The following is a 12,072-nucleotide window of genomic DNA, read 5'->3' on the forward strand; positions in this document are numbered from 1 at the left end:
ACCAAGTTTTTCCTACCCCACTGGTACCCTTGTTGGAAGAGACACAGAGTGATGGGCATACAAAGGGAGCCTGTCACATGACGATGGAACCAGAGACGGAGGGGCAGCAGCTGCAGGCCAACGAAGCGGCGACTGCCGGCAAAGCAAGAGAAGCTAGAACAAGGCAAGGATTTTCCTCGACGGGTTTCAAAGGGAGCGTAGCCCTGCCAATGCCTTAATTTTGGACTTCCAGCCTCCAGAACTGCGAGGCAATAAATTCTGATTGTTTTAAGGCACCCAGTTTGTGGTGCTTTGCTATGGCAGCCCTAGGAAACGAACACAGGTGTATTCCAGGAAGGTTCAATAGAGACTCTTTACAATGAAGTACGGGAGAGTACAACACGGGGGAAACCACAGGGAGAATGCAGTACCCTGGAGTGAAAAATAAGGGCTCACTAGGCCTGAAAGGGCAAAGCAGGGAGAAGTTATTGCAACTTAGAAGGAGAATATCAACTGTAAGAAGAGTCACCCAGAGGGCCACCCTACAGAGGCAATCACCTTGTGTCAAGAGCACTGCCAAACACAAAGAGAAGTAAGTTCCCTAACTTCACTCTCCTCCCTCACTCCCATCCCCTGCTAGGACTCCCCCGGAAGCCAACAGCGGCAACCCACACAGATCAGCCTTCCTGGGGTCCATTACTAGGTGAAGAAGAGGGAAGACAGAAGGACGGAGGAAAAAGAATGAAGGGCATCTGGTGTATTGTCTGTACCAATATATTTTTTTCAGAGAATTATTAATTCTCTGTAGGTGCTTTTTAAAAAATAGTACTTATTGCCCTGGCTGATGTGGCTCAGTGGATTAAGTGCTGGCCTGCAAACCAAAGGGTCACCAGTTTGATTCCCAGTCAGGGCACATGCCTGGGTTACAGGCCGGGTCCCCAGTGGCGGGCACGCCAGAAGCAACCACACATTGATGTTTCTCTTCCTCTCTTTCTCCCTCCCTTCCCCTCTCTAAAAATAAATAAAAATAAAACAAAAAAATTTGGCACTTATTAACACCTGATACAGTATAAATATCTGATTTTAATTTACTATTTATCTATTATCCCACTAGAACAGGATTTTCAACCTTTTTCATCTCAGGGCACACAGAGTACTAAAATCCTGCAACACACCAAAACATACATTTTTTGTCGAAAAGTAGATGACCAAAAAGTAGATGTAGTTTTGATGCATTCACACCAGAGGGCTACTGTTGTACTGGCTATTGTCATTTTTTTATTTGATAGTCCACAGGGATATACAACCATTTACCATCTCTGGGCCACACTGGAAAAAGAAGAGTTATCTTGGCCCACACATAAAATACACAAACACCAACAAAAACTGATGAGCGAAAAAAACCAGGTTTAAGTATATTTATGATTTGGGGTTGGGCCTCATGCAGGCTGGACACCCCGACACGGAAGAGAGGTTAGTAGCCCTGACTAAATAGTCAGGTATTACGTTTTAAAAATTCTTGCAACACACCAGCACACCTGCTGTGGTACACCAGCTGGAAAATTGCTGCACTGGAATAAAAACTCCTTGAGGGCAGAGACTTTGCTGTGTTCTCTATTGTATCCCCAGCACCCAGAAACAGCTGCTGGCGAGGAGACAGTCTCGGGAACTATTTGCTGAACGAATGGTTTTAAGTCTAGTATTTTTACCCTGCTATTTTCTAAGTCAGCAGATGCTGCATTCCCTGAAATCATTTTGACTGATTTCCAAAATACACAAGCAAAATTCCCTGGCTTATTACCAAATACTTAGCATGATGACTCCATTTGCTTTTTTTATCTTGGTTTAATAGCTCTTGAAGAAGCCCAAGCTTATCCTACAAGGCCTTGCTCATGGAGTACCCTACCTTTGATGGCCTTTGAATTGGGGGTCGTGGTCCTGTCACCTATCACGTGCACTGTGGGTCTCTGGGCAAAGGCAACTACACCTTATAGGGACACATACAGACTGTCCAAACTGTGCCACTGGGTCAAGAGTAGGTATGTCTGGCAGTTTTTCCAGAAGTTAAAAGAATAGAAAAGCATTTTCTTTTTTTTCCCCTGTGTGGGAATTTGGAGGCTAGCCAATGGTAAATTATGCTCCAAGAGAACACTAGACCAGTACTATGACCCCAACTCACTCTTTGGCTACATGATGTTTGTGTGGATAGCAAGATCTCAGTGCAAAATGGTAACTTCTTATCTTAGCACTGTACTTTCGGAAATGTTCTTGGGTGAATCTGTCAATTAATTGACATTTAAAATCTACTGTTGCCACAACTATTTGGGACAATATATTGTATACATCTAGAAAAATTTTAGAGATACTCAAAACAATGCTTATTTCTAGGAAGGGGGGAAGAGGACTTTTACTTTCAATCACTCCCTTTAAAAAAAAGATACTGTTTATTTGCTTTTAGAGAGGGGAAGAGAGAGAAACACCAGTGCATGGTCCTCTACTGGGGACCTGGCCCACAACCCAGGCATGTGCCCTTCCTGGGAATTGAACCAGCGACCCTTTGATTCTCAGGCTGGCACTCAATCCACTGAGCCAACACCAGCCAGGACACAATCATTCCTTTTCTATGCTGCTGAATATATATACATATATATAGCCATGAGCCGAAGATTAGTTTAAAAAATACTAACTAATACTGCCCTGGATAGTATCTCTCCTTCCCTTCCCCTCTCTCTAAAAATAAATAAATAAAGTTTTTAAAAATTAAAAAATGCATACTAATACACGGAAGGCCATCTCTCACCTCCTCTCTTTTTTCCCCCTGCAGACAATCATAGTTGTGCCAGGAAACTTTTGGGGGGAAACATTTTAATATCCTAATAACTCAATACAGTGAGTATATTCTATCTTTAGAATGTCTCCACATGTTTTCTTACAACTGGTGTCAATTTTAACTAAAATGACTTCACCATTTTTCAATCAATGTATCTGAATATCTACATTGTGCTAGACTCTGACAGTACCATTATGAAGAAGAATGACACACATCTAGCCTCACAGAGCTTACTGCATTGGGAGTCAGTCAACATATGTTTGACTGTGTTTTAGGCACCGTTCTATGTGCTGGGTAAAGAGCCCGAATAAGACAGTGAGCTTCTCTACACAAGGAGCAGACATGGCAAGTGGGGTAGTCATGTGAGACAGACAATATGCAAGTTAAAAAATAATAATTTTAGGCAGATCCATGAAAAAATTTAAATCAGGGCAATGTTACACCTACTTCATGAAGTTCCGTGGGGCTTAAAGGACAGCATCCATGTAAAGTGCCTAGAACAGTGACATAAGGAAGTAAAGTTTAAGTCGGAACCTGAATGATGAAAAGGAGTTAGCTCTTTAAAAGATACCGGAACACCAAGTTTCAAACTGAAGTCATCCCAACTGCAAAGGCCCGGAGACTAGCACCAGCTTAGCACGTTTGAAGGATGCAAGAAACGTAGTGCAGAGCGATGACAGTAAACGGCCAAAGGAATGAGACGAGGCCCGAGAATCTGGCAGCAGTCAGATCTTGCGAGCTGTCCAAGGACAGGTAAAGCGTTTGAATTTTATTCTAAAGCGTAATTAGGTATTACCAGTAGAAATGACATGATTTGATTTATTGATGAAAAAGACCACTCTCGCTGCTGGTGTGGCTGTTGGGAAAAAATGAGTGGAAGTGATCAGTTGGGAGGCGGATAAAGGGTAATAATGATGGATTAGCCTAGGGTGGCAGAAGTAGAAATCATGAGGAATGGCTGAATATTGGGATATAGCATGGAGAATAAAGTTCGCAGAACTTGATAATGGATTAGATGTGGTAGCTGAGGGGGAGGAAGACAGGAAGGAGATCCATCAGGGATGATGGCTAGATTTTTTGGTCTGACCATCCGGGTAAGATGGTGGTATTATGAACTATGATGGGAAATGAATGGTTCCATCTGGCTGAGGTAAATTTCAGAGGCTTGTTATATTTCAAGGGAAGATATTGCATAGGCAATTGGCTAATCCTATCTATAACTAAGGGGAAAGGCCCAGGCTGGAGGCATTTCAAAACAAGGACAAGATTAGATCACATGGGGACTCATAACAGAGATACCAAAAAATGGAAGGCAGAGGGTTAGATATTGAATTACAATGAGTAGATACTTGTTGTGAAGGGGAAATACCTGGTTAGAGAAGAGAGGTTGATCAGGGAAAGTCCCACAGAAGAATATCTGAACTTCTAATATGCATGGAACACCAAGCAATGACATTGTATCCACAAGGACACTGTCCCACCCAAATACTTTGCAACTGATCTCATAGCCAGTGGTCTAACGGTAACTTTGCTTTTTACCAGAACCACAGAAAGTCAGAAGTGCCACAACCCTGGCTGCTGTGGCACAATGGATTGAGTGCTGGCCTGTGAACCAAAGGGTCACTGGTTGGATTCCCAGTCTAGGGCACATGCCTGGGTTGTAGGCCAGGTCCCCAGAAGGGGGCACATGAGAGGCAACCACACACTGATGTTTCTCTCCGTCTCTAAAAATAATACATAAAACCCTTCAAAAAAACGTGCCACAGGGAGTACCTAAATGTTAATGTGCCCTACTAAGAAACAGAATAGCCAGGCACCCAGCAGCAAAGGCCCTGGAGCCATTTTGTTTGGGTTCAAATTCTGGATAAACCACTTTCCAGGAGGGTGTCTCCAGGGGCATTACTCAATATACCCATTGAGTTTTCTTACCTATAAATGGACGTATTATTAATAGCTAACTACTTATGGACTGCTTATTATGTTCCCTGTACTAAGATTTTGAGATTTAACATATTATTCAACACCCCGCCCCCTTTAATCAATAGAGTTGATGCTATTAATATCCTCATCTTACTAATGAGGAACCAAAAGCCCATTCACCCATTCCACAAACATCTGTATGTCTGCTCTGTGCCAGGCATGTGTCTTCGTGCTGTGAGTACATTGGTTAACAATACAAGAGCCTTGCCTTCGTACAGTTTCACTCTGGAGTTTAGAGAAGGGAGAAATACGAAAAACATTATAAAGAAGTGTACTGTAAGGTAACTACAAGATGATAAATGCTATAAAAAAAGACTGAGCAGGATAACGGAGCTATGGAAGTTGCGGTTTTAAGTCGGGTATCCAGGGTAGATCTCACCGAGAAGGTGAGTTTTGAGCAAAGATTCCCAAGATTCCAAGGCGGCGAGACAGCGAGCCACCCAGGTGTCCGGGGACAGAGCACTCAGGAGCGGGAACAGCGAGTGCAAAACCAGGAAGGATCATATGCTTAGCATCCACCACCAACACCAACCAGAGGAAGCAGGTAAGACATGATGAGGCAAGGGCTATGCACCCAGTATAATAATTCTGGCTTTTACTCTGGCTAAGATGAAAAACTAATGGACAGTTCTCTCCAAAGGAACGATATAACTTGATCTCCTGTTATCGACCCTTCTATTTAGGCTCAAGGTCCACACAGGCAATCCGGGCTCCCAAGGTTAAAGAACCAGTCGCCACCACAAAGGCTCAGCTACGCAACAAGCGCCCTGTAAGCGCCCACTCATTACTGTGGTGACCAAGAACCTTTCACTTAAGCCCGGCCCGGACCTACCGCCCTCTAGCTCCCCAGCTCCGGAGCTCAGCATCCACTGAATCCCGTCTCCACGTAGCGCTTTCCTCGCTACCGATTGCGCAATTCGAGCCAGGGCAGACGGGCGGAGTCTCGGTGTGGGCGGAGTCTCGGCGTAGGCGGAGCAACAGCAGGGCGGGGAGAACACCCGGGGCTGCAGACGCAACTAGGTACCGGCTAGAGCCCCGTAGACTTAGGGATTGCGCCTGCGCACACCGGATCCAGGCCGCGGACATTCCAGCGCCGCCTTTACCCCGTCCCAATTCCGGGGCCGAGTTCTTAGTTGCGCCTGCGCACAGGCTCGCCACATTTTACGCCTGCGCGCTTTGCCCGCCCGGCCCCATCCCCCAGGTTTTTCGGAAGGGGGAGGGGGCGCGTCTCGGCGAGTCACGGTGATGGCGGCCACCGGCCTGTGATGAGCTAGCGGATTCTCTACTTGTTTCCAAGAGCTCCTGGAGCTTCCTGCAGACTCAGTGGCTGGCGCCAGAAACTTGACAAAGCACGGCGGCCCGAAGTAGCGGGAAAGGCCGCAGTCGCGGAGGTAGCGACGCGGTCCGAGGCCACGGCTGGGGAAGAGGCCGATCCGCGGGGCGAATGTGACAAACCCCCACCCCCACCGCCTTCCTCCCGAGAGCACGAGGAGCGCGGGCGACCCCGGGGCCCCGCCAGGCCACAGACCCCGCCCAGCGGCCAGCACCCGGAGCAGGCCCGGCAGCGGAGCGGCGCGGCGGCACCATGCAGGTCACCCTGAAGACTCTGCAGCAGCAGACCTTTAAGATCGACATCGACCCCGAGGAGACGGTGCGAGCGACGGGGAGCAGGGGAAGGGGCGGACGGGCACGGGCCGCCGGGCCTAGGCGGAGGAGCGGCGCGACAGTGCGCAGGGTCCCCGCCTCAGCTCTGAGCAGGGCCTGGCGGCGCCTTGAGCGGCGAGAGCCCGGGTGCACCTGGGAGAGCGTGGCGTGGGGCTCCGGCTCCTGGCTTTTGATGAGGCCTGCGGGCTCCGGGCGAGGGCAGGGTCGGGTGTCCTTGGCCCAGTGGTGTGCGGCCGTCTGGACCCTTCGGAGTTGGCCACGGGCTTTGTGGCAGGAGTAAGGGAAGCGGTGGCAAGACGCCGACGGCCTGGTGGCAGATGGCGTGGAGCTAGCGCACGCACGCGGGGTACTTGAGGCCTTGTACTGGGAGCTCTGCTTCGCCGGGCCAGGGGGGGGGTGGTCAAGCCTTCTTTGCGGTGTTGCTGGGCACTGTGCAGTGGGTGCTGGGGTGGGGGGAGATGTAGGCGTCGTCACTACTCCTGCGTGGACCTGGTTGGGTGCTAAGCTCGAAGATAAAGAGCCTTTTAAAAAGGGGTGTCAGGTTCCGCCCGCCTCAGGGTGAGAGGTGAGGCGTGGGGAAAGTGAATTCTGTGCCCTCCACCCCCCAGAACTGGTATATCTTGGCTGCAGTTCTCCCGCCACGGAACCCACCACCTATATGTAGATTGGTCTTTGTGACCTCTTTGGTGGTGAAGATTTTTGCTTTTAGACCCCTTTCCGGTCCTCGGTGTTAAAAGTCTTGAAATTGTAGGAGTTGGAACCCTGCATCCTCCCCTTCCTGCCCCCAGTAATAACACTTTGAGGGAGAAAAACGAAAATGAAAACTTGACTCTTAATGCAGTTAAGCCTTTGAAAACTTAGTAAGTCCACATGGTAAATTCTCAGACCATCTTCTGTATGTTTGACTGCCAAAAGAGCCACTATGTTGAAGTCAGTACAGTTTTATGCCAAGAATCTAAAAATGCCATGGGTATAAATTCACGGCTTATGTTGTGGAATTGTCACATTCTACACCGTTGAAATTGTCATAATGCTAAATTTAAACGAGCAACTTTTTGCCCATCTGTATTTTACAAAAACAGTCGATTCTATTCTTGGCGTTAATTAAATAGATCTGAGTTTCATTGTGGCTTTGTACTTAGTTGCTATGTACCTGACTTGCAGAGATGAGATGATTAGATGTTATTTGATTGGTGATCGCTAAATGGAAGTGATTATTAATCACTGGATAGATAGCTTTGAGTGAGGACGTATGTTTATCTCATTTAATCTAAAGTTTTCTACATCTTTAGTCATTTAAGAAACAGTTCTCAACCTTTTTGGAATTGTGGCACAATGATTTTATTTCAAGATATGTGTAGAAGTATGCTGTGTGATTAAATTCTTAAAGTTGCAGAAAATACCGACTACAGATGAGAAACGTCAGTGTGCTCAGAAGTAATTGACAACACCCTGTGGATTGATGTTACTAATAGAAGTCAGATTAATGAACATTTCTACTGTTTAGTGTGTACTAGTAACTTAGAGGATGAAAGTTAAAATACAGCTGTCTCTAATGTTTTCAGATAAAACTTTTCATAATTGTCTATTTGATTTTGGTTCTTTGTAATATTAAATGTTGGTGCCACAGGAACTTTACCAGCTGATAATATTCAGAATTAATTCCAGAATTATTGAAACATGATTTTTAAAAATATCTGTGTTTATTGAAGCTATTCAGTGACTTTTTTCAGCTCCACTGAAGTACTTATATACTGTAAGATTTTTATAGCTTTTTGGGTACTTTATATTACCGTAGAGCCAATATTACGTTTGTATAGATTTTTAACTATTTGCTATTTTCCATTTTATTTCTGAGGCAATGTATTAGTTATATGAGTTATAAAATATATATAGTTTCAGAAAGCTCATTGTTGCAGGGTGACTTTTTAGCCTTATTTTACTCTTTGTATAAATGTATAAACCCACAGTGTTAGTCTGGGGCAAGAAATGAGAACATTTCATCTGTGATATATAAAACAGTTACATTAAAATGAATCATAGGGTTTCATTTTAGTGAATTTAAATTTCAGAAATGTTTTTCGAGATGGAACTATATTTACTCAACAGTGGTTTTTTAAAATTAATTTTTTTGATACAGAATTTAAGTGAAGAATTCTGGTAAGAAAAATAAAGATTATGTTTATTTATAGAGAGACTAAGTATCTTGCTTCTAATCTTGTGAAAACTAGATAACCAAGGATATTAGAGATAGATCTAAAATAAAGGGGGACGTGGACTTCAGTGAGATTTATGTAAGGAGATCCACATAGAGTGAAAAGATTTTGTTTTCTGAGACCTCTATTTTGGCTGCTCGAAAGTTTGTCCTTGTCTGATATTTGCTTACAATTAAGGAAGTGAAGTAACTTCAAGTTTTCAGTAGAGAAATTTCTTGTGGAGCATGAGCAGGAGCAAAAATGAGTGAAAGAAAGAACTGAGATGAGAATCATAGGAGTGATTCATTTGCTGAATAAGTAAATGTTAAGTGAGCTTTGGCAAGACTGGAGGGTGTGGGGACTTGTGGCACCTGGTGTGGGTCTTCTGGAAGCCTAAGGGACATAGTGGTAACTTTCGGGGCTGTACAGTTGAAGTCGTCTGAAGGGGAAAAAAAACAGGAGGATTTAGGTGGGTGTGTTTGCTTTAGTTTCTGACTGATGAAAATCCTCTCTCCTAGTTTTTAACTAACAAAATTTTCTTGATACTTACTAGCCATTTTGAACCATTGCAAGTCTTTTCTTATTTATAATAGTAATGCCTGTCCTCTTATAAAATATTCAAACTGATATAAACAAAATGGGAAGATGCGATGGGGAAAAACCATCGCTTGAAAGAATATTCTTCATTATGTGGAGAAATTTCATCTGAAAAAGCATTCTGAGATGTCTGATAGACTGATAATCATACACAATTCCTTAAAACTTAAAAATTTAAGATTGGTGGTATGATGGAGATTTAGAGGGAAATTGAGTACAAAAAGATTTTAAGCTCATATCTAAAGTCACTTATTTTTTGTTATTGTTTTGTTTTGCCATTACTTAAACCCTTTAATTGAGAACAGGTGGATTAAAAAACAAAAAATAATATTATTGTAATACTGTGAACATCTTATTGTATCACTGAAAATGAGAAGGAAAAGTATGTGTATGCAGATTGAATCTTTCAATCCGTTAATTCTTGTGACTTTTGTGTACTTTCAATAATTGGACCAAAAACAATGCCCAGCTGGAATGACACTTTAAATGCACATGCCGCAATGTATTTATATTACTGTACTCATATAACTGACGTCAAAGCTGTGTATGTACATTGAAAGTTTTTGCTAAGAGAAGTGTAAAGATACAGTAGTTTTGATTACTATAAATAGCGTAGTGTGCTGTAATCTGCAAATAATTGTTTCACTGTGCTGTTTATCTGTGATGTTGATTATGATATAAAATATTGCTTTAGTACTTCGTATATGGTGTCTGCTAGCCATTTTTATGAGTGAATTTTTCCTACTGTTCTTTATTGCATTTTAATTTAGTTGTGCTGGAGTTGTGCCTTAAGATGTTCCTGGATTATTAAAACATCCGGGAGTAAAGTATTAAAGATCTACATTGCAGAGAAGAAACTACGGTTTCTTTGGCTTATTGGTATGGTTTCTGCTAGACTTTTGCTCTTGCTGACCTGGCATAGCATCTGCATTTAATAAAGATCTTTTGAATGAATTGAATATGTTCTTTTGGTGAACTGTCAAGTCATTGACCCCTTATGTTTGCCTGCTGATTCATTTATTTAATATTTGTTGAGTACTTATTAAATCTCAGGTCCTGCTGTCATAGCGCATACATTAGAGTGGAACTAATTAGTCAAAAAGCACATTTTTAAAACCTGATAATTATGAGAGCTATGAAATAGAGTGGGATAATCTGATAGTGCATGGCTGGGTGGCTACTTTGAAATTGGTCACAAAAAGCCTTTCTGAGCAAGGTGACATTTAAACCGAGATCTGAATAATACTAATAATAAGTATTCAGATGAGGAGAGTATTTTCTATAGGTAAAGTCCTTTAAAAGAGTGTTTTGGGAACCAGAAAGTCTTGTGTTGCTGGGGGAGGGGAGTGCAGATTAGAGATTGGAGTGTTAGGTAGGCACCAGAGCTGTGGGCCTCTGTAATCACCTGGGGGGAGGGGTTCAAGGTAGACTAGGAAGCCTTGGGGGGTTTTAAGCAGAGGAGGAAAATGGTTTTTTGTATGATTTTAAAGAGTTGGGCCACTATATGGAGAATGGTGTAGAAAGAGCAGGAGCAAAAGCAGGGAGACCAGTGAGGAGGCTTGCCGGGTAGTCTTCCACTGGGCAGGCGGTCTCAAGCAGTGGAGGCTTCTACCGGGGAAGTACAGTAGAAGTAGGGATATGAAGAGAAGCGGGTGGATTTGAGATAGTTTGAGAGAGTAGAGTTGAGAGAATTTTTTGGTGGATTAGAGTGGGGAAAACAGAAATGAAAAATTAAACCTAAATTTTGGTTTTATAAATTGTGTGCTTACTTTTTTCCCTGAGATGTAGAGGGCTGGGAAAAGAGTAGGTTTGGGGGTCAGCGTGGGGACTCAAGACCTAAATTTAAAATGCCTGTTAAATAGTCGGGTGGGGAATACAAGGAGATTGGTTAGGAATCACAATTCCAGGGAGAAGTCTCCTAGAGACGGAGACTCACAGTAGGCAGCAGACAGAAGTGTGGTTGGCTTCAGATGAGATCATCCAGTAGTCTTTTTGTAATGCCTAATCCCCTTTGAGCCCTAATGCCTAATGTATTCATTGTTTGTGTTTACTTAGCATCTATGTTACTAGAATTGAGGAACCTTGATGGGAATGTTTCTGGGTATTAGGATGTGGCCTGGGGCTGAATCCTTGGGATGCCCTAGCACGTGAAGACCGAACAGTGATGAGGTCAGTCAAGAGCAACCTTTCAGGTAGAAGAATTTAAAAAAAAAAATGTTTCAAGGGGGAGGAAAAGGTCAGATGTGTCTAATAATTGAGAAATCAAAAGTAAGATTTAAAGCAAGACATGACTTTTGGTTTTGGTAACTTGGAGGCCATATTTTACCCTGATGAATAGTGCGCATGGGCTGGTGAGGCCAGAAGTTGGATTTGAGTGGACTGTGGAATGCTTGAGTGATGACGAAGTGGAGGTAGTACCTACAGACATAGATAATTATTGAGAATTGGTCATTCTCATCCAGTCATCTTTCCTTCTACTATACCTCAGTCCCATTGGTACGTAACTAGCACTTATTACTATTAGCTGTAGCTCTTTCCCTATCCCCACTAACCTGTTTTTGGTATGCCGCTTGACCTTCCCTCTGATTCCAGTTGTAATGAGACCTGTAGTCCATTTTATCCATACTCCTTTTCACTGCCCCCCCCCCTTTTTTACCACTTCCATCCTTGCCCAGCTATGAACAGGGCAGATAATTATAATCACCCCCATGGACAAAGGGTTGGCATAGTCTCTCTCTTGAGCCAAGTTGCCAGAATTTTGATTCTGGCTCTAGCATTTGCTGTGTTATCTTGGTCAAGGTGCCCAGTTATGGGCCTGTTTCCTCA

The 12,072-nt window shown here is 43.6% G+C and overlaps 1 protein-coding gene and 1 non-coding gene across 2 annotated transcripts in view; one reads left to right on the forward strand and one right to left on the reverse strand.

Annotated features, from left to right (window-relative positions):
* Nucleotides 1-2,076: 2,076 nt before the first annotated feature.
* Nucleotides 2,077-2,257, reverse strand: LOC118979920 (small nucleolar RNA SNORA23). The gene has a single exon (XR_005065014.1). It is a non-coding gene; the product is annotated as a small nucleolar RNA SNORA23 (small nucleolar RNA).
* Nucleotides 2,258-5,969: 3,712 nt separating this feature from the next.
* The window catches only part of RAD23B (RAD23 nucleotide excision repair protein B), a 50,898-nt gene continuing 44,795 nt past the window's right edge, over nt 5,970-12,072 (forward strand). The window contains exon 1 of the mRNA XM_037035682.1: nt 5,970-6,440. Within this exon, the coding sequence (XP_036891577.1) occupies nt 6,375-6,440 (66 nt within the window). The 5' untranslated portion in view covers nt 5,970-6,374. The remainder of the gene's footprint in view (nt 6,441-12,072) is intronic.

The sequence above is a fragment of the Sturnira hondurensis genome, unplaced genomic scaffold, assembly GCF_014824575.4.
Source record: "Sturnira hondurensis isolate 20B ecotype Veracruz unplaced genomic scaffold, ASM1482457v3 Scaffold0022566, whole genome shotgun sequence".
Taxonomy (NCBI): Eukaryota; Metazoa; Chordata; class Mammalia; order Chiroptera; family Phyllostomidae; genus Sturnira; species Sturnira hondurensis.